This window comes from Scyliorhinus canicula, chromosome 2 (assembly GCF_902713615.1).
Source record: "Scyliorhinus canicula chromosome 2, sScyCan1.1, whole genome shotgun sequence".
NCBI classification, from domain to species: Eukaryota; Metazoa; Chordata; class Chondrichthyes; order Carcharhiniformes; family Scyliorhinidae; genus Scyliorhinus; species Scyliorhinus canicula.
The window spans coordinates 39,176,166-39,199,585 of record NC_052147.1 but is presented as its reverse complement, the minus strand read 5'-3'; the positions used below and the strand labels follow the sequence as shown (position 1 = coordinate 39,199,585).

At 49.8% G+C, this 23,420-nt stretch overlaps 1 protein-coding gene across 2 annotated transcripts in view; it reads left to right on the top strand.

Moving 5' to 3' along the window:
* Positions 1 to 23,420, top strand: part of mdga2a (MAM domain containing glycosylphosphatidylinositol anchor 2a) — a 1,064,841-nt gene that overhangs the window by 435,535 nt on the left and 605,886 nt on the right. For both annotated transcript variants that reach the window (XM_038776329.1, XM_038776328.1), the window contains exon 6: positions 19,036 to 19,305. In XM_038776329.1, the coding sequence (XP_038632257.1) occupies positions 19,036 to 19,305 (270 nt within the window). The remainder of the gene's footprint in view (positions 1 to 19,035; positions 19,306 to 23,420) is intronic.

The following is a 23,420-nucleotide window of genomic DNA, read 5'->3' as shown; positions in this document are numbered from 1 at the left end:
TCCGAAGCTTGGATTACAATTTTTCCCAGCGCACTGCAATTTTATGAGTTTTGTTGGCATTATTCAATATAAATCGTCAAGGAACTTGGTTTCAAGGTGGTGGTTCTGCACTTTAGAGCCTGGCAGTGTTATTGCTGTGATACAGTTAATCAGCACAGTAGAATTTACTGATAATGGCCACCACAGGAGCAATACACAGCCGTTCCTGAATGATGGATGGTGTCTAAATGCAGCTCAAGGCTAAAATCAATGGTTAATTGTAAAGATTGTTGGTAAATGGTCACTGAAGGGTTATATGTATGTGGATAAACATACTGGTGATCTTTAAAGTGGGTTTCATTGCAGTGATTACTTTGTAAGAAACGGCAAACCTGCCTTGTGAGAAAAGATTGGGAGTGTGAATGTGTAATGGAAACGATAATGTCAGAAAGTTAGGAGCCTAAATACATTTCAAATGTTTCTCTAGGGTTCTCTACAATTTTCAGAATATGAAAGTAATGGCCTGAAACATTTTTTTAATTGACCCACACAATCTGAAAGGGTTATCTTAGAAATTCACATTCAGGGCAACATTTAATGATTTTTATTGGGTACCAAATGTTTCTCGGTGATTTAACTCTGCATAACACATCAGGGTAATGAAAGCAAAATACTGTGGATGCTAAAGATCTGAAATAGAATCAAAGAGGTGGAAAAATGTCATGTTATCATGATGCCACAATGGGCGGGATTCAGATCACGACATCCCCCGAGAACAAAGAAAGGTACAGCACAGGAACAGGCCCTTCGGCCCTCCAAGCCTGAGCCGACCATGCTGCCCGTCTAAACTAAAATCTTCTACACTTCCTGGGTCCATATCCCTCTATTCCCATCCTATTCATGTATTTGTCAAGATGCCCCTTAAATGTCACTATTGTCCCACCTCCTCGGGCAGCGAGTTCCAGGCACCCACTACCTTCTGTGTAAAAAACTTGCCTCGTACATCTCCTCTAAACCTTGCCCCTCGCTCCTTAAACCTATGTCCCCTGGTAATTGATCCCTCTACCCTGGGAAAAAGCCTCTGACAATCCACTCTGTCTATGCCCCTCATAATTTTGTAGACCTCTATCAGGTCGCCCCTCAACCTCCGTCGTTCCAGTAAGAACAAACCGAGTTTATTCAACCGCTCCTCGAGATCGCATTAGATTTTGCGAGGCGTGGCGAACCGGGTAGATTAGGGGCAGCACGGTAGCATTGTGGATAGCACAATCACTTCACAGCTCCAGGGTCCCAGGTTTGATTCCGGCTTGGGTCACTGTCTGTGCGGAGTCTGCACATCCTCCCCGTGTGTGCGTGGGTTTCCTCCGGGTGCTCCGGTTTCCTCTCACAGTCCAAATATGTGCAAGTTAGGTGGATTGGACGTGATAAATTGCCCTTAGTGTCCAAAATTGCCCTTAGTGTTGGGTGGGGTTACTAGGTTATGGGGATAGGGTGGAGGTGTTAACCTTGGGTAGGGTGCACTTTCCAGGAGCCGGTGCAGACTCGATGGGCCGAATGGCCTCCTTCTGCACTGTAAATTCTATGATCCCGGCAGGGGAGTCTCCTGGCATCTACCCACCGCCTTTCGGGCGCAACGTGGCCAGTAGATCGTGCCCTCGATGTGAGAATAAATATTGGGGTTCCCAAATTACACTATTGTTATATAGTTTATTATAGAAAGCCCTTCGTTGGACATTTATTTCTTTTAATCTCGTGAGAGATCATAACCCACTTTTAAAAGTGCTTTTAACTCCACTAAAATATCTGCACTCAATATATCTGACCCCAGGCAAAGGACAGATGTTTTGATGTTTGCCAATGACTGTGTATTAGCCGCCAATTCAGAGCTGAACCTGCAGTGTAGCTTGGACTTGTTCGCAAGTGCATGCACCAACGTCATCCTTAGGATCAGCACAAAAAGAAAATTGTCTGAGCTCCCCTTAAAGCCCTTTCTTGAGCCCAAGATTTCAGTCATGATCAGAACCTGTCAGTAGTGGATACGTTCACTTATCTCAGCAGCACAGTCTCTCTGTCGACTGCCTGTACTGATGACGGGGCGCATGCAAGAATTTCCGAAGCAATTGCAGCCTTTGTCAAAATTCGAATACCAGCCTGAGAGCAAAGTGGTGTTAAGTCTGCCTACCAAACCGAAGGTCGATAAAGCAAGGGTTCTGCCCACCCTGCTCTGTGCCCGCGAGATTTGGACACTATGCCAAGAAAGCTGAACCACTTTCATTTAAGTGTCTCCTGAAGATCAGCTAGCAATCCCTAGCAATCCCAATCAGCTTCCCGTACCAGCCTCCCCGGACAGGCGCTGGAATGTGGCGACTAGGGGCTTTTCACAGTAACTTCATTGAAGCCTACTCGTGACAATAAAGCGATTTTCATTTTCATTTCATATAAAATACAGTTACAGAGGTGCTAAGCAGTCATAGCATATTTATTTTCCTTTATTCGTTCATGGGATGTGGACCTTGCTGGCAAGGCTAACACTTGTTACTTATCCAAATTGCCCTTGAAATACGTGGCTTGCTCCTCTATTTCAGAAGACAGTTAAGGGTCAACCACTGTGGGTCTGACCAAGACCAAGACCAAGGCCAGACCAAGTAAGAAGGTCAGATTTCCGTCTCCATAGCAGATTAGTGAACCAGATGGTGTTTTCCTTGGCGGACAATTGATGATGGTGTCATGGTCACCATTACTGAGACTAGCTTTATACTCCAGATGTGTTTCTTGGATTTAAATTTCACCAGCTCCAGTGGTGCGGCTTCCACCACCACCACCCCCTCCGAATTAGCTTGAGCCTCTGGATTACTCGTCCAGTGACATTACCACTAGGTCACAATCATCCCCTGAGACAGTCACAACTAACTTGGGTTGGTCATGTAGCCAGAACGCCCGACACTTGCTTACCAAAGCCAATCTTCTGTGGGCCTGTGTGCGCTCTCACGACAGTCAAAGGAATCACTATAAGGACACACTGAAGGCTTCAGCTGGAGGTTTGGAGCCCTGGGAGAAGCTTGCCCAGGATCGCTGCGCCTGATGCAACCAAATCAAAACCGTGCTACCTCCTTCAAAAGCATGTACATATAAGAGGCAGAAAGAAAATGCAAACAGTGGAAATCCTGAGCTGGTAACCCATCCAAAACTACCATCTGTGGTATCCTGTCCTCTGTGCTGCAGAACCTTCTGGATACACATCGGCCCTTAGCAATCACCTACGTACCCACCGGAACACTATCAAGATGATGAACCTGCTCATCTTCAGCTGGAAGGACAAACAAAAAAGATGTCATATGCAAAAATAATTCACTACAAATCTGGAGGCGATCCATGAAGCAAACATAAAAACTCCACAGGACGTCATGGGCCGTTGGGATTCTCTTTACCCACTGGCAGCGCACCCCCGCCCATGGGTTTCCTAGCGGTGTGGGATGGCTTCAATGAGAGATCCCATTGACAACTGGCGGGAAGCGAGAATGTGGGAAGAGAAAACGGTACGTCGCTGAGAAACACACGGCTGGGGAACAGGAGAATCCCACCCGTCATGTAGGACTTTGTTCAGCAGCATTTGTAACCACACCTTTTAGTGGTTGCCTTAAAAATAAAATACGTGCCTGCTGATGGCTGAAACACAAACCAGAATGAGAGTTTATCAGTGAATCGTCAACAATGAGAAGCTGAGTCAGTAGCAGTGTGATAATAGGGTAGTGAATGGACAGTGACCAGCATTATTGTTGGAAGGTGCTTGAATAAAGCCGAATCAGCTAGATTGCGATCACTTCTGAAATAATGATATACCATGGCCTTTGAGCGCCAACAAGGTGTTCACAAGTCTGAAGAAAAACCATCATTTTTTACAATTATCTTTTTGCTGGAGTCAGATAATTCCATAGCACCTCAAATGGGTCTATCTTATTAATTACTACCCCTCAAGCCATATGATAAGTGGTGTGGGTAGGATTGATCCGTTTGCATATTTTCCTCCAATCACACACCACTCCCAGAGAGGGCAACAGTGGCGGTGGTGGCTAGGTGTGGGTGAGAGGTGCAACAGCCACACTCACACAAAACAGGAGGAGCAAGCGATAAGATGCAAATCCCTCACAGCTTCAGAAACTTGCGTGCGTAGGAACATGCAAAGCCCAACAACCCTGAACTTTTTTTGGTTCTTGCCCAGCAGTGGTGCACTTTTTTCTTCAGAGAGCACTGTGTCTGCGGAATTCACTATCACGAAAAGTAGTTGAGGCAAAAACGTTATGTGATTTGAAAAAGGAATTAGGGGGTTAAAGGGATCAAGCGATATGGAGGGGAATTCTTGGTCATAATGAATGATGGAGCAGGCTCTAAGGACCAAATGGCTTCCTCCTGTTCTTATTATCTGTGTATATTTCTATGTATGTTTCAGAGAGCACTGTGCGATCCTCTAGATATCCTCATTAGTTCAAAATCCTTGAAAAAAAATGCTATTTGGTCAGCAACTACTGTTATTTTAAAAGCTTGAGGAGGCGTTTAGTTCTTAAACAGCTGCCAAACATTTAAACTGCAATTATGTTGTGGCCTCTGTACTGAACAGACTGAAGTGAGTCGATATGCATTGCATGGTGTGCAACCTTGCCTTCCATTAGAATACAGCCTACTATGAGTCACATGGAGGTTCAATCTTTCAGTGATGTTGGAACATGGAGCTCAAATATCCTTCTGTGAATTATATAGTGCTGGTTAGGATTAAAAACGGGAAAGGCCGGAAATAAATATCAACCCTGTCAACATCTGTGGAGGAAAAAGACAGGTCACTGGGCGCAGTTTAACTAAACGTGAACAAAATCCCCTGGCGAGCACATTTAGCCGCGTGTTTCGTGGCACTCGCAGCACCGAGAAACACAGGGCTATAAAATGCGACTCGCAATTGATAAGGGGCCGCAACGGGGAACACATATCCTCGAGTTGTACACTGAGGAGCTCCGCTCTCCAGAACTGCTCAGTGTAGTGAGAGATCAAGACACCATTTAAAAATGGTGTCCCGAGGCCCCAGAAGCGACCCCCAACATGCCTCTATCCCCCCCCCCTCCCCCACAAACCCCAACGCACTATGGGAGGGTTCCCGATCCACCCCTGCATCCTTCCCAACACCCGCGCAGGGTACCCCCAGCCTGATCACACCCACGCAAACTATGTCAGCTTGGCACCTTGGCATTGCTCCTGCCAGCTGGCAGTGCCACCTGGGCACCTTGGGCATTTCCAGGCTGGCACACAGGTGGGTGCCAGGCTGGCAGTGCCAGGGTGCCCAGGTGATATCAGGGTATCCCCTGCCAAAAGGGCATGCAGATGGGGGCCTCCGATCCCTTGGGAGGCCCCAACGAGTGACGTTCCAACTCATCCCCGTTTGTGGAGACCAGTGCTGGCCCTCACCCGAGGTCTTCGCGGCGAAGGTGGTAGATCCCAACAACACCTGTAACTCAGGAATCTGCACATTAAAGTAAGACTAGTTGTCTGGCTTTATTATGTAGATTTGCTAAAAAGTAAACCTGGCTTTTATCGGCCATGTTGCGCCGCGGCAAGCTGGTTTTCAGGCACAACGTGGCCACTAAATCGCATCCGATTTTGCTTGTGCTGCTACTGAAGGCTGCCAAACCACAATTGCTCATCGGGAGCACAAAGTCCATCCTATATTATAACAGTGAAGAGACCCTATAATCGCACTTCATACTCAAATTAACTATTAGATATTTGTGGATGTATGGCATTGTATTATTGTATCATAAATCTATTGAAAATTTGGGAAGGGCACCTTAATGCGTCCACATTTTGGGATAAAAAGGAAGGCACTATGGTATCAAAGTGTATATCTGCGGCGTCAAATGTCTTGTCTAAATGATACAGCCTGTTTACCCCCGCCAGTCTGCACAAAATGATCCAATGTCGATAATCTTTTACGATACAATAAGTAATAACATCTGTGCTGAATATTTAACATCACACAAGAGCGGGCGAGGAATATCTTGCCAACGTTTCTGTCGCGGCTCACTGGTTTTTCATTTTGTAATTGGTGCCAAAGGAATCAGACTGAAAATTTGTAGAACCTGTTTTCGAGGGAATGTGCCCTGATCACTTTATCCACTCTTTCTCCTCCCCAATGTGGGAAGGCTTGCCAACTTAGTTGGATGTATTCGTGGTGGTTTCATCGTTTGGCCTATCACCCCCAACAGCCTTCCTGGTGGAACAACTTCTCTTCTCCATCTTCAATAATTTTGCAACTAAACAGTGTTAAAAAAAAAACAAGGGAAAAAAGCACTCCCCGATGATTTTTCTCCCATATTGCTCGCAGCAGTGTCTGGGAGATCATTCTTTAATTTCTGGAGGGTGCAGGCCAGTTCTAGAGGGTTGAATGCCCTGACGCTGCATAGTTAAAGGTTGGCGTGTAGCAAAATGGAGTAACAGCCTGACAACCTGGCACTGACAAGGTGCCCAGGTGGCACTGCCAACAGACAAGGGCACTGCCAGGGTACTAGGTTGACGCTATCAAGCTGGCATTTTCTGCACGGTGGCGATTGGGCCAGGGCTGTCCTGCGCAGGGGTTGGGGTGGGCATGGGGACTCCCTCATAGTGAGTTGGGTCTTGGGGTGTCTGGGAGTTGTGACGGGGGCTCCAGAGATCAGGGTTGGCATTCTCCCGAATCCCCCGATGGCCCGACGGCGGCCCAAAAAAATGGCATGAACCACTCCGGCGTCGGGCCAACCAGAAGCTGTGAGTCCTCAGCAAATCCGGGGCCTAGGCTGGCGCCAGAGAGGTTGGCACCGTGCCAACCGGCGGCAAAGGGCCGGTGCAAGTTAGCGCATGCGCAAAACCACCGGCATTTATTGCGCATGCGCAGAGGGGTCTTGTCCATGGTGGGGTGGGATTCACGCTGCCCCCCCTCCCGAGGAGTTTCCGACCCGCTGGGGGGTTAGAGAATCCCACCCCAGGGCTATGTGCGTCCTTGGCCATGCGTCCCCGCTGAGGCCCCCGAGCTAACTGTTAGCTCACGTTAAATAGCAACGCCTAGCGAGCGTTAAATAGCAACGCCTAGCGAGCGTTAAATAGCAACGCCTAGCGAGCGTTAAATAGCAACGCCTAGCTCACGTTAAATAGCAACGCCTAGCGAGCGTTAAATAGCAAGGTGTTTCTGGGTGCTACAAACGCATGGAAACACACGGTTAAATGTGTTCGCTATGGGACTTTCTTCCCATTTGGTTAAATTGTGCCGTACATCAATGAAGCTCCAGCATTTTGACTTTGGAATTGCGTTTATCTCAAAACTATTGGGGCCAGAAGACGTAACAGATGTGCTGCAGCCATTAACAACCTGTTGAGGCATATATTCCTAAAATGGCACATCTGGTTTACAAGCTGAGCAATTACTTCTGCTTATAGGCTGGTATAGTATAGCATTAATCTTTATGACAACAGGAAGCAATGCCTGAGTTGGCAGTCTCTTGTAAACAAAATGGCCTTGCTTGTAAAGCTCTGACTTGGCTAAGCAAAAAAATCAAACAACAACTGCAGTGCACAGCTTGCCCCCAGCTCCAGCAACAACATCTATTTATGATTGTCCGGCCTTCGGATAGTCAAACACGGCACAAACCCCGTAGGAGACATTATGAGATCACTTGGATCTTGTGAATTCATGAGGATTGCCCAGGAACTTCCAATGGTCACTTCCCTGCTCCCGGAGACCTCATCAAAAGATCTCCTGACTTTGGAAAATTCCAATTTTCTTCCCTGAATAGTTACAGAGGGAGTGTTGGACAGAGTAAAACCTGGTCCAACATCTGGGTGACTACAGAACTGATCCTCAATCACTCACACTGACCCCTTGACTCCTGGATAGTCCGACCACACTGCCTGACCCACCCCCTGACTCCCCGACCTGAACTGACTAGCCCATACCACCCCTCTCCCCAAACCAACCTGACTGCCATCCACCATCTGATTGCCCCTGACCATCAGACTCCACACCCTGACCCAAGCTGACTAGTCCCATCACTCAATTCCCTCCCAACTCTCTAACACTCCCTTACTTGCCTCAATGGTCCCCAATCCTCTGACTCTCCCCTGATTCACTCACCTCTCTCCAGACACCCCCCTCGACATCCCTCAACCCATGCAACGTCTTCCTTAACCCCCAACTTCCCCATCAACCCAGCCTGTCCCCACCTCACCACTCTACCCATCTGCCCATCCTACCTCCTTACTCACTTACCTTCCCTCTGTAGTTTCCCAAAGAAGCTTTGGAACATTTTAACGCTATACTTAGCAGGAAGAGCCGCTAGTGCTATAAGAAGGGGGCATACTCTCTGCCTGGATTCTCGCACCTGCCATCTCTGCAGTTTCTTGGACTGACTGAATTCTGCAGGATACTCCATCGGAGGATTGCCCTGAAAAAGAAGAAGGTTAGTAGGCCATAGAGTCATACAATACAGAAGAGGCCCTTCAGCCCTTTGAGTCTACAACAATAAAACTATGCCAAATCTACACTAATCCACAAATTAATTTGTTTGATCAGCGTTGGATATAGGGGTTCTGATCCTTCATGGAAAATTTGGGCCTTAATGTCCAAAATCATGTGAAGATGTTTTATCATTGCAGAACAAAAGGAAAATTAGGGCAGGCCACTGAAGGTCAAAAGGTTAGATTTTAAGGAAGCTTTTGAAGGTCAGAGATGTTTGCTCTTGAAATGCCATTGCATACAAGGCTACGGACCAAGTGCTGGAAAATAGGATTAGAATGGAATGGTGCTCAATGGCTGGCACGGCACGATGGAGCAAAGGGCCTCTCTTTGTGCTGAAGACTCTGTGACTCTATGTGGCCAAGTGAACGGAAGTGGTTGTCAATCATAGGAATGTGGATTTTGTAAAATATATAAAGTTTGCAGTCCTGTACCTGGTGCCATGACTGAATTTAATATGCAGTCAAACCCATGAAGATTGTTCAAAGGTTAATTGAGCCAGTGTCCTCACAGCCAGCATTGAATGTAGTCATGGAAGAAAACACAGATAGCTTACCGGAAGCCCCTCAAAGCACTGGCGGTGAACCATCAACAATGTCTGCGGATCATCTTATGTATTAAGTGGCCCCCTCTCACAAGCAGGCAGCACCAGCATAGAGTAAATGATCATCCACCATCAGCTTGCTTGGGTTGGTCATAAAGCTCAGATGTCAGATGCAAGACTCCCAAAGCAGGCCTTCTTCTCCAAGCTCATTCAGGGCACATGCACCAGAGAAAGACAGCAGAAGTGCTTCAAGCATGTGCGGAAAGCCATGAAAATATGCAACATTGACATCAGCTCCTGGGAGACCATTGCCTTGGACCAAACCAGGTGGCAGCAGAGTCTCTGGGAACGATGCCAGCATTTTGAGCCCCAACCAACAATAACAAAAAGAAGAGGAAAAGCGAGTTGAATGAATCAAACTGATAATACACCACCAGACATTCCACCTGACAACAACTGTCCTATGTGGCTTCAAGTCGGTGAAACCTGTATGATCCTGCTGTAGCCAGTTGAGTTTAACTTTCCACTTTTCCAAACCTTTGGAGACGTCTTAGGTATTTGCATTATCTTGGAGAGGGTACAAAGTAAAAAAATCACCAAAGAATTAGAAGAAACTGCAGACTAATGAAGTGAGAAAAAATTAAATGTGTACTGGAATCATGGTCCAGTTTGTACATCAATCGAATTAAATCCCCAATTTGAAAATCAATGGCCTGAACTTTGTATGGCTAATAATAGCATGCCCACAGGTTAGTGCTCACCATTGTTTCTGGAGTAAAATTGTCAGCAACCTCTGAGGTGGGATTCTCTGAGTCCCGCCAGGTTGGAGATTCCCTGGGGGGGGGCGGCGTGAATCCTGCCCCGCCGCTCCAACGCCGGCAGCCGTATTCTCCAGTGCCGGATTTTGGGCGGGGGCGGGGATCACGCCGCGCCTGTCGGGGGCTGTTGGCAGCGCCCCCCCCACCCCCCCCCCAGCAATTCTCCAGGCCACGATGGGCCGAGCGGCCGTCGGTTTCTGGACAGTTTTGCCTGCGTGGATTGGACATGGTCCACATGGCGGGACCTGGCTGGTAGGTTGGCTGGTGCAGTCCTCGGGGGGTGAGGGGGGGGGGGGGGGGGGTGTGGGGGAATCCAGCCCCAAGGGGGGCCCCCACAGTGGCCTGGCCCCAATTGGGGGCCAGGCCTGCGAACTGCGGGCGGGCCTGTGCCATGGGGGCAATCCTTGCTTCCGCATCGGCCTCTGTAGGGCTCCGACATGACCGGCGCAGAGGAGATGCCCCCTGTGCATGCGCTAGGACACGCTGGTGGTTCAGCCCATGCGCTAACTCGCGCCAACCTTCGGCGCCGGTTGGCGCGGCGCCAACCCCTCCAACGCCGGGCTAGCCCCCGGAAGTGCGGAGGATTCTGCAACTTCCGGTCGGCCCGAAGCCGGAGTGATTCACGCTGCTTTTTATGACATCGGGCCATCGTGGGGATCCGGGAGAATCCTGATGTCTACGCATGTGCAGTTCTCACAGAAATCTTGACACCAGAAGGGCCCGCCCCATCACCAGCAGCTCCTGCAATACACAAGACAAGATGCATGATTAGAGCCGGGCCAGGTGGCGGTGGAGGTGGAGCTGGGGTGCGGGGGTGGTGTGAAAAAACAGGGGGGGGGTCTGTGTTGAAGGGGGGGAAGGCCGCACGCCGGCGGGTGCCAGGTCCCGGAGGGAGACCGTGTCCTGCCGACCGTCGGGGTACTCCACATACGCATACTGCGGGTTAGCGTGGAGTAACTGGACTTGTTCCACCAACGGGTCGGACTTGTGCACCCACACATGCTTCCGGAGCAAGATGGGAGCAGCCACGTCGGGAGAGGGGATCCGGAGGACGACTTCCTGGGGAAGACCAGATGACGTTCATGAGGTGTCTGATTTGTTGCGGTACAGAGGAGTGAGCGGATAGAATGTAGGGCATCGGGGATAACCTCTTACCATCGGGAAATAGGGAGATCTCTGGATGCTTTGATCAGGTGTGCGCGCTCGGGGCGGTAGAAGTGTGGAATGCACTCTGCGCAGATGTGGCAGTCACGGGTTACTGACCTGACTTCCTTGATGGAGTAAGGCAGGTTGCGGGCCTTAATGAAATGGTAGAGACGGGTCACCCCTGGATGGCAGAGGTCCGCGTGGAGTGAGCGGAGGCAGTCTGTCTGCGCGCTGGCACAGGTACCGCGGGACAGGGCATCAGGAGGCTCATTGAGCTTTCCAGGATGATACAAGATCTCATAATTGTACGTGGACAACTCGATCCGCCACCGTAAGATCTTGTCGTTCTTAATCTTGCCCCTTTGTGCATTATCAAACATGAAAGCTACTGACCATTGGTCTGTGAGGAGGGTAAACCTCCTGCCGGCCAAATAGTCCCTCCAATGTTGCACCGCTTCGACTATGGCCTGGACTTCCTTTTCCACAGAGGGGTGGCGGAGTTCGGAAGCCTGGAGAGTTCTGGAGAAGAAGGCCACGGGTCTGCCCGCTTGGTTCAGGGTGGCCGCCAGAGCTACTTCTGGTGCATCGCTCTCGACCTGGAAGGGGAGGGACTCGTCGATGGTGCGCATCGTGGCCTTTGCGATGTCCGCTTTGATGTGGCTAAAGGCCTGGCAGGCCTCTGTCGACGGCGGGAAGGCCGTGGTTTGAATGAGGGGACGGGCCTTGTCAGCGTAGTTGGGAATCCATTGGGCTTAGTAAGCGAAGAAACCCAGGCAGCGTTTGAGGGATTTGAGGGTATTGGGGAGAGGGAGTTCCATCAGGGGGCGCATGCGTTCGGGGTCGGGGCCTATCACTCCTTTACGCACTACGTAGCCGAGGATGGCTAGACGGTTGGTGCTAAACACGCACTTATCCTTATTGTATGTGAGATTAAGGAGTTTTGCGGTTTGGAGGAATTTCTGGAGGTTGGCGTCATGGTCCTGCTGGTCGTGGCCGCAGATGGTGACATTATCAAGATACGGGAAGGTAGCCCGTAATCCGTATTTGTCGACCATTCGGTTCATCTCCCACTGGAAGACCGAGACCCCATTTGTGACACCAAATGGAACCCTAAGGAAGTGGTAGAGGCGCCCATCTGCCTCAAATGCGGTGTATTTGCGGTCACTCGCGCGGAGGGGGAGCTGGTGGTAAGCGGACTTAAGGTCCACAGTGGAGAAGACTTTGTATTTCGCAATCTCGTTTACCATGGCAGAAATACGGGGGGAGAGGATACGCGTCCAGTTGCGTAAACCGGTTGATGGTCTGGCTGTAGTCGATGACCATCTGGTTTTCTCCCCAGTCCGGACCACCAGCACTTGGGCTCGCCAGGGACTGTTGCTGCCCTCGATGACCCCTTCCTTCAGCAACCTATGGACCTCGGACCTGATGAAGGTGTGTCGCGACGGGTTTGCAATCGGGGGTGAGATTAGCAAACAAGGAGGGGGGGTCCACTTTGAGGGACGCGAGGCTGCAGACAGTGAGGGGGGGTATAGGGCCGCCAAATTGGAAGGTCAAGCTCTGCAGGTTGCACTGGAAGTCCAGTCCTAGGAGTGCCGGTGCGCAAAGATCAGGGAGGATAAGGAATTTATAATTTTTAAAAACCTTCCCTTGGACCGTGAGGTCCGCGATGCAGCACCCGGTGATGTGGACGGAGTGCGAACCTGAGGCTAACCCGATTTTGTGTTTTACAGGATGGACAGGGAGCATGCAGCGTCTTACCGTGGCAGGGTGAACGAAGCTTTCCGTGCTCCCGGAGTCCAGCAGGCAGCCCGTCTCGTGCCCGTTGAGGTAGATCAGCGTTGTCGTTTTGGCGAGCGTGCGTGGACGTGACTGGTCGAGCTGAATGGCCGCGAGCCGTGGAGAAAATTCATATTCGTCGTCGTCATCCGAGTAGATGCTGGAAGAACCTTGCGTGCCAGTCCCGGAAGGTGGTGCCCAGGACCCGCACGTGGATGCGGGATCCCAAGATGGCGCCGCCCAGGACCCGCACGTGGAGTAGGGGCCCCAAGATGGCTGCGCCCAGGATCCGCACGTGGGTTGATGCCCCAAGATGGCGGCGCCCAGGACCCGCACGTGGAGTCAGCGCCCCAAGATGGCGGCGCCCGTGGGGCCCTCGTGGTTGAGGGGGGCAAGTTAGCGGTGCTGGGGAGCCGACCAGAGCGGCTGGAAGCGGGGGCAGAGAGGCGCGCAGGCCAGGCGCAGGGGCCCGGGGGCGGCAAGTGGAGAATTGCGCAGTGCGCTGGAGGGGCCCGGAAGGGCCCGGAGGAGAGAGAGAAGCGTGCAGGCCGGGCACAGGGGCCCGGGGCGTGGGGGAGAGATCGGCACGGCGTCCTGGAGAGGCCAGGGAGGGCCCAGAGGAGAGAGAGAGGCGCGCAGGCCGGGCGCAGGGGCCCGGGGGCGGGGGGGGGGAGAGATTGGCGCGTCGTACTGGAGGGGCCAGCAAGGGCCCGGAGGGGGGGATCCCTGGTCGCTGTGCAGAACAGCAGCGACCGTTTTGGCCTGGCAGACAGAGGAGAAGTGGCCCTTCTTCCCGCAGCTCTTACAGAGGGCGGAGCGGTCTGGGCAGCGCGGGTGAGGGTGTTTCGTGAACCCACAAAAATAGCAGCGGGTCCCAGTGGACTTGTCGGGGCGTCCCGCGGCGCAGGCCTGAGGGAGGGTGGTAGCGGCGGATGGCCCAGGGTGGTGCAGCGCGGCTGGGGACATAGGCGCGGGCGTTTAAATCGGCGACCTCCAGGGAGGTGAAGAGAGTCCGTGCCTCAGTTAAGCTGAGGTCGTCTTTCTCCAGCATCCACTGGCGGATAGTGGGGGACTGTATCCCAGCCACGTAAGCATCTCTGATCAGCAGTTCCATGTGCTCCGTAGCTGAAACTTGGAGGCAGGAGCAATTCCTCCCCAGGATAGCGAGGGCCTGGTAAAAGTGGTCTAATGACTCACCGGGGAGTTGTTATCTGGTGGCCAGCAGATGTCGGGCGAATACTCTGTTGACTGGTTTAAGAAATTGTCCATTCAGCTTAAGCATGGCGGCATCGTAATCTTTCCCTTCCTTGATCATCGTGTAGGCTGCTGTGCCCACGCTGGAGTGGAGGATGTGAAGCTTCTGTGCCATGGTGGGGGGGCTGGTTGCAGACTCCAGGTATCCTTCGAGACATGCCAGCCAATGTTGAAAAATTTCTGCAGAGTTCTGAGTTTGCGGGCTGATGCAGAGGCATTCGGGCTTGATCCGGAACTCCATCTTCAAAAATCTAGCTTATTAAATTGATGAGCCATCAATTGAACGTGAGACGAGTTGCTGTACAAAAGTTAGGCTTTAATAAGCTAGAACTTAGCCCTGCGGTCGACTACAATAAATGGACGACCGCCGGGCGTTCTGACTATTTATACCTCGGTATGGAGGCGTGGTTAACTCAGCCTCTCGACCAATCAGAGAGCCGTCACATGACTGGTCTCAACCAATCGGTCGAGAGGCACATGACCGACCAGGGCCAATGGTAAGCCGGTGTTCTGCACCAATGGCAGACAGCTATGCAAATCATACCACCACAGCTGGAAGGCCAAATTTTCCGTTCGCGCATGGAATGGATCCCGCCATGGACGGGACCGGAGAATCCAGTCTAATGGTTTGCGTGTCAGTGAGGATTCTTCAGTCTGATTGCTTGAAAACTCTCCCTTCCGTTTGTCCTGTTTGGAGGCCCCACAGATGCCCTGCGTGGTTCACTGAATTCAATTTGGCGTAGGATAACTGAAAATCACCACTCGATAAGCCTGCGAAACATCCGTGGGCAGCTAGAAATAAGGTCAATGGCGAAAACCACACCTTCACCGCTCACAGCCAAATCCAGGCCATTATAGACAACTTTATTCTGTATCATTCTTACAGGAGTTCAAGTGGTGAGTGGTTATTTGCAAATCAAATGGTTATGCCTGCAGCCTTAATCATCAGCTGACCTTCAGTAAAATTGCTGTTACTGTCTGAAGGTAAAGGATAATTCTGTTTACATATTTCAGCGGCATTATTATATCTGCTACAGGTTCATCATTATAATGAAGGTAATCATAGCCCTGATTGGATTTTTATTACCACATGCCCTCTCAAAATGCTGTCTTTATCTAATTTGTTTTGCCAAAAGAAACCTGACCACAATTTGCAGGTGGAGGAAGGACTGAGCTACTGTGTTGGCATTCTGTTATAAGCTGCCTCGCACCTTGGCAGTGAGGCCCAACACAGGTGCCAAGCAACATCAAACAAGCAGTGGTCTGAAAGCTTTCAGTGAGTCACATTAGATTACATAATGAAAAATTAGCCTTGTACCAGCATGTACTGCATTGAGTTACAAGGGTTTCTGGAAGCAGAAAGTGATACCAAACAGTCCACAGACCATTACCATTAGCAATACGCCGCATTTGTTTTCCATGTCATCAACGGTTCGCATCTATGCTATTGATTTATGCGGCCTCTCTAATTCCAGGCACAGTCATTTACTGAGGTTAAAGGCCCTGGGGATGCTAATACATAGAAGTCTTTGCTGCTGGAGTACCATGAGCTGAACTGATGCAAATACCTTTTCATTAGTCTTGATAACTGAGCTTAGCGCCAGTCACGGTCGCTTACTGATGCATCCAGAGCTGTCACAGTAATCGGGGTGGCCGTCTTGTTTAGTTTTTCAGTACATAGCGCAGACACAGCGTGGCACATCATCTGAATTTCCATTAAATCCAGCTTCGAGGAGGACAGAGTCGAGCACCGTTTTATCGACTGATCTTTGTCAGTATTGTGTGCATGTAGGTGAGGAGAAGGCTGGTGTAGGTCCCTCTGTACTTTTCACCGGCGAGGGTACTCAAAATACTGTAGAGGTTTTGGCCTGCTACACAGCCTGCATACTCTGTTTCCAAAACAAGAAGCACTACATCTTTGCTGACCCTCCCATAGTAAGTACTCACTGCAATACAGTGCAGAAGGAGGCCATTCAACCCATCGAATCTACAGCAACCCTCTGAAAGAGCACCCCACTTAGGCCCACTCCCCGCCCTATCCCTGTCACTCCCTTAACACCATCTAATCTTTGGACACAAGGGACACCAGTGGTATTATTACTGGACTAGTTATCCAGAGACCCAGAGTCATGCTCTGGGGATCTGGGTTCGAATCCTGCCATGGCAGATGGTGAAATTTGAATTCAATAAATATCAGGATTGAAAGTCTAAAAGGTGACCACAAAACAATTGTTGTAAAAACCCATCTGCTTCACTAATATTCTTTAGGGAAGGAAATCTTTCATCCTTACCTGGTGTGCCCGACATGTGACTCCAGATCCACAGCAATGTGGTTGACTCTTAAATGCCCTCAAAGATGGACAATAAATGGTGACCCGGCCAGCGACGTCCACATCCCATGGACGAATAAAAGAAAATTTGGAAGGGCCAATCCACCTAACCTGCACATCATTGGACTGTGGGAGGAAACCGGAGCACCTGGGGGAAACCCACGCAGGCACGGGGAGAAAGTGTAAACTCCGCACAGACAGTGACCTGAGACCGGAGTTGAACGCGGGTCCCTGGCGCTCTGAGGCCGCAGTGCTAACCATTGTGCCACCCTGTTTCTCAACTTTCCCCAATCTTAGCATCCTGTACGACAAGGGAAAATATTGCCAAAGGTTGTAGTGGCAAACGTGGGACGCTTGAGACATGTTGGAATAAGCAAATGTTGAGAATATTGCTGGCGGTTGAGTGGATCATCGTCAAGCGTGATGTTTCAGTTTATTTTCAGTGACGATGACTTCCACAGTGCAGTGTCTGCATCCGCTCAGTGTTTCACTAGTCCTATCAGCAATTTTTAAAACAGAAGTGGGTAAAATCATATCAGGGGAGTCACAATCAATAAAGGAGAAAAAAAAAGAATTTTTGTTTACACAGCACCTTTCACAGCCTCAAGCTGTCTTAAAGTGCTTTATAGTCAGTGAAGTGCTGTAGTTTGGAAGTGAGGTTACTGTTGTTCAATAATGGGATTGTAGTGCTTATTGTGACTGTCCTGACCATGATTTTATATTATCGGAAAGTCACACCTTTCATTGGCAATGCAGCGGTCTTCAAGCTGAATGTGGCAAATGGGCTATTCATGTTGTTTCCAGGAACCGGCTGCCCTCAGTAAATAAAGTATGATGCCTAGACTCTTGGCTTTGCCTCCATGGGCTGATGATAAGCTGCTGTTGAATGACAGTGAATATCCTGAACCAGGATGAGTTACTGACAAATAATATCTTTCCCTGCGCCTCTGTGCAGAAACATTATCTGTCGGAAACCCAGCTGCCGCTTCGGGCACGATGACCTTCATATACCACATGCACCAGCCGACCTGATTATTACCAATGGCAAAGATGAATAATGACATGCACTCCCTGCAGGCCCAGAGCACTCCACTGAGAAATCAGGATTAAAAATAGACGAAAGACCACCATGCTTCAAAGCAGCGATTTCCAGGTGTTTCTTGTTGAGTGAGCCCATTGCTTTTCTTACAAAAATCAATCTTGAACACTGAAGCAAATATTTACAAGGATAGACGATGAGCTCTGTTGCCCAGGCTTTGAAAATGTCATTTGCATCGCAGTTAGTCACTCCTGCGGCTGAAGCATCCCTCTTCTACAGCAGACTTGCAGAGAGAGCCACTGAGACCCATCTTTTGAATAAAGCCTTGTCGCCAGACGTGCTTTAGAATTATAATCATGAGTGAGAGGCAAAATATTTATATAGGCTGCATGGAAATATAGCTCAGTAGGACAAGAACCTTTTTCATAATGCTCACCAAACTAAATGGGGCTCAAATTGTGATAGTCTACTGTCGTGACTGATCTTGTTTTTTTCAAATGGATAGGGTGGAAGTCTTGAGTTTTGATTGTGATGGATTACATGGGGCTGTGACATTTAGCCTGGGCTCTTGCGGTTGTGAACCAATGGCGCAGGAAACCACAAAGCTTTTCTGTCAAACTTCTTTCAGGGACATAGAGTGTAATGGATCAAGGAAGGACCTTCATTCTGCCCATAGACTCTAACATTCCTGTGTTAACATACAATGTTCCACAAGTACAGAATATGTGAAATAACAACATGACTACTATAAAGAGTACATAAATATGCATAAGGTATACACTCAGTAAAATAAAATACTCCCAGCTGACTATTCTGAAGCATTATTCAAACCAAATTTACCTGATGCAGAAAATCCTATTTTAAGCTACTTCCCGCTTTCCATTGAGGTGTCGGGAAAAGCTCCTCTGGCATTTCATAGAATCATAGAATCCCGATAATGCAGAAGGAGGCCATTTGGCCCATTGAGTCCCTTGGAAAGAGAACCTTACCGAGGCCCACGCCCCCAGCCCATAACCTAGTAACCCCACCTAACCTTTTGGACATTAAGTGGAAATTTAACATGGCCAATCCAGCTAACCTGCACATCTTTGGACTGTGGGAGGAAACCGGAGCACCCGAAGGAAACCCGCGCAGACACAGGGAGAATGACCAAACACCACACAAACCACCACCAGAGGCCAGAATTGAACCCGGGTCCCTGCCGCTTGAGGCAGCAGTGCTAACCACTGTCCCACAGTCCTGCCCCATTTGAACAGAAGTATCAATGAATGACTCCACAGGTATCCTCCAGATTGGTAGTTGGGCTTTGTAGCTGTCAATATTAATGACAGTTCAATGCTGTTTTGCAAAGAGAATTTAAAATATGAATGAACTGTTTTATATTTGCTTTTCCTCACGGGCATGCAACAAATAACTTTACATTCAATGCATGCAGCCAACAGACATGCTCCCTATTGAGTACAGTTTTAATGATTGACCACCTAACTACCAGGCATTCGTGAAGCTGTCTGTCACCACATAAAATGTTAATTTTTGAATAAAGGTATGTTCTTTTTTAGCCGTGATAAAAGATCAGCAAGTATCCATGTTCATATTTCTTTCACTGCTTTTCTGACTTGCAGCTTCTCCTTCCATCAAGCTGATGATTCCTGAGCATATCGTAGTAAACCCCGGAGACTCACTTTCCATGGTGTGTGCCACGACAGGAGGGGACCCGCCTCCCACCCTAAGCTGGATCAAGGCTATTGGATCTCTCCCTAAAACAAGCGTGTTAAAAGGAGGAATTTTAACACTGCACTCCATCAATGCTGACGAGGCTGGGGCCTACAGTTGCCTCGCTAACAACAACGTGGGCAACCCTGCCAAAAAGTCCAGTACAATCACTGTAAGGGGTAAGTAAGCTAGACTTCATGAGATATATCTGTTTAAAGTAAATCATGCTGGTATGGCACTGAGAGCTTGAATACCTAGCCACGACTGCGCCAGCCTGCAATTGGCTTCAGTGCCCATGGCCCCTAAGGAGGGAAAAGTTATCTCAAACCCCTGTTTCTGGTTGCCATGCAGCAACCCATGCTGATGGTGCATTGTTTGGGCAAACGATGTGGCCAGGGTCAGGTACAGGGAAGCCCACTGTAACCGGGGTTGGCCAGGTCCATATGGGAAGAATGACTACATGGAGGTGTAGCCTAGTAGAGTAACTGAGAGAGGGGATAAGAGTGAGAAACAGAGGGACGGTTGGAAACACCAAAACGTCTTTCTGTTAGCTCCTTGTTGTGCCAAGTATTGATGGAATTGAGCAGGAATAGACCGAGGCCAGCCATGTTCAACATGCAACAATGTAGCTCAGCACATTGAGGGAGAAAACGTTGCATATCAATCACAACAGTCAGAATTGAATTCTGATTGAAATGCAGACTTTGTCTTGTACATGTCCTACTCTGCTCACAATCACAGTTGGGAGAAACTATTTGTAAATTAAACAGATCAATTGGGGAAATAAGAGATGAATTGTTATTGCAAACAATCCAGCTTAATGCACCGCCGTGAGTTCAGTCCCTGTATATATATTGCACTCTAAGCTAAACAAGGTAGATGAGCAAAGGCTCAATATTTTGGGTGCAATAACATGGAATATAAATTGTGCAGTAATCCAATTACACTGAAGCCTACAAACTGGAAGACAGGTACACAGAAAGATACTTTAAGTTAGTGCTCCACATAGTTGGCAGTTACAGAATCTGATGACCTGTAAGAAGAATGAAAATGTGGCATTTGACTGCCAATAGACAATATGGTGGCGGTGATTAGATAGTTTATAGGGTCCCTCAGAAAGTATAACATTCTGGATAGGGACGCATTGAGAGCTTTCATTTTGAGAGGAAATACTTAAGTTCGCCAAAATCCTGTTCATTAGTGTGCCTGGTGCTTAAACACCAGAAGTAGAATTGAAAAGATGTGGTGTAACGTGACAATGAGGGATCCAGGACACTGGCTTGTCAGACAGAATGAACTCGAATATGTGCTCTTTGTTATAGGTTTTATTTTTGGCACAAGGTGAAGACGAATCCTGCAATAAACACTGGTGATCTAAAATCCGCAATAGGTATCCTCCTCTGCATCATTACTACATTAGATTATGCATTTACTGTGAGCTTTGCTACTTGCCCTTTCTTTGCATTCATGGAGAGTTTTTACTTGCACATTTGTTGTATATTTTCTTTGGCAACGATTATCAGTTGCGGTGCTGATGTGTCATTTTAATACAGTCTGTTTTTAATGTTCTTTTGTGTGTGAATATTGGGATGAAATGCATGATGCAGGCACTGTGGAACTGAAACCCCTGCTGTTGGATCTCTTCCTGTCTGGGACTTGATGAGTTGGCTGGACTACTCTTGAGCTCCCCCTAGTGTGGTACCTTTTATCTGCTCTTTGGACAGTGGTGTGGGTTGCTATGGTGCTCTCTCTACTTGAATGATTGACTGGTCAGTGAGGTACCAAGCTGGGGAGCTGAGTTCCATCAGCTGGTACACTCATTGTCTAGACCTTGACTGACATTCTGAAGTTTGAAATGCGGTTCACTGTGTGGGATTGTTCGTTGACTCCAGCTATATTTCAAAAACAAAAGAATCAGAGACATGTAATAAAAGCAGATTGAAGCTGAGGGGGCGCTATATAATGATAGGAGTCAAAGTCACCTCTAACCTCTTCATACAGGTGCTTACATGTTTCCCAGGCTGCCACTCGAGAGAATAGTTCAAAACACTCACAAATTAATTCTGTCACTTGGTCAAGACTGGCGGTTCTGTTCGAGCGCTCTTCATTACAGACTGCCCCTGTGTTAATGTGGTGGAATGTGTTTCTTTTCTCGCTTTCTCTCAGTCCTAGCTGTGAGTGTTGACTTCCTTTATTACCTTATCCATGTTCAGATTCAAAAGGGGCTCTCATCTGTGTCAATGTTCGAGTGCACGTCTGTATTCTTACCTTCGCCTGCTTCTGATCTATTTGAAACATCATTATCGAGAAAGAAAGTGCTTTTCAGAATATTCTCCTTCCTGCTGCATGAGGTTTCTAATTGGTTAGTGCCCTCCATTCAGGACTTGAAAGAGGACATATAGGGAAATAATAAAATGTGTTACGAAAGCAAGTACACTGCGGATGCTGGAAATCTGCAATAAGAGCAGAATAGGTTGGAAATACTCAGGCCAAGCAACACTGGGAAATAGGGTCGCATTTCAGATTGGTGACCTTTTGTCAGAACTGGGAAAGAAATTAGAGATATAGCAGATTCTGAGCCGGTACAGAGGCAGAGAAAGTAGGGAGAATTGGAAAAGTTAAAAGAGTAAGGGTGGGATTCTTCATCCAGGAATCACGAGGCCCGATGGAATGCCATGCTCCAAGGCCTCGACAGCGGCGTAAATGCATTCTGCGCTGCACGAAAAGTAAATTCTGTGGGCATATCATTAACGGGCACGTCACGGTACTCTTTGAGGCTCCTGCGATGCTCCGCCTCCACCAGGAGAAATTACCCACTGCGAGGTTCACTTGAGGTTTTAAAAATCGGGAAACGGGCGCTGTGGCTACTAAGGAGGGAGGGGAGATGGGACATATTCCCAGAGGCACGACTGTGGGCTGCTGGTCCTGTCGCTGGCATACTGGCTGGGGGGCATGTGCCAGGGCCAGGGAGAAGTAGTGGGAGGTGACAAAGGGATGGGCCATGGGGTTGGGGATCGAAGGTCCTCAAATGCATGCCCTTTGGGCAGGGAGGTACCACCTTGGCAGTGCCACCTGGGTGCCAGCCTGGCCGTGCCCACGTGGCACTGCCAGGGTGTCAGGTTGGCATTTTCTGCGCGCGCGTGATTGGGCCGGGGATACCCTTCATGTGTGCAGGTGTGGGAGCTGGGGACCCTCCCATGGTGCATTCAGGTTTGGGGGGGTGGGGGGGGGGGGGGGGGGGGGGGGGAGGTCGGGGATCACTTCAGGGGCCTTGGAGTTCGGACGCCATTTTTAAATGGTACCCCAATCTCTCACTACACCGGGGAGTTCCAGCAAGCGGAGCTCCCCACTGTAAAAAATGGGGCTATGTGCGACCTCCGCCGCACATTCCCCGTTCAAGCCCCTTATACAACACGAGTCACATTGTATAGTCATGTGTTTCTTGCAATTGTTAGCGTCTGGAAACACGCGGCTAAATCCGTTTGCTGGGGGACTTTGTTCTCTTTCGAGCGAATTGCGCCCTTATTCTCTGAAACAGAGGGTGAAATTCTCCGACCCCACGCAGGGTCGGAGAATCGGCCGGCAGCGGCGTTATTCCCGCTCCCGCAGGGTTTTTAAATCTCTGACCGGCCAAAAACCGGCGCTGTGCAAATCCCGCCGGCAGCCTCTGAAAACAGCTGGCGCTGGCGGGATTTCATTTTTTTTTTTAGTTTCCACAAACCTCCGGCCCAGATGGGCCGAAGTCCCGCCGACGTGGCCACGGGTGGGGGGGGTTGCGGCATCGGGGGGGGAGGTTGCGGCATCGGGGGGGGGTTTGCGGCACCGGGGGGGGTGGGTTTCGGCATCGGGGGGGGGGGGGGTTGCGGCATCGGGGGTGGTTGCGGCACCGGGGGGGGGGTGGGTTGCGGCATCGGGGGGGGGGGGGGGGGGGGGGGGTTGCGGCATCGGGGGGGTTGCGGCATCGGGGGGGGTTGCGGCATCGGGGGGGGTTGCGGCATCGGGGGGGGTTGCGGCATCGGGGGGGTGGGTTGCGGCATCGGGGGGGGTTTGGGGGCAGCGGCGTACAGAGGGGGGGGGCGACGGTGCGTTGGCCCCGGGCATCCGTCGCCCCCCCTCTCTGCACGCCGCTGCCCCCAAATCCCCCCCCCAACCACCCCCCCTCACCACCCCTACCTCGCTCCAACGCCCCTACCCCCCTCCCCACCACCCCTACCCCCCTCCCCACCACCCCTACCCCCCTCCAACGCCGCCCCCATCTCTCGCAACGCCGCAACCCCCCACCCTCAACGCCGCA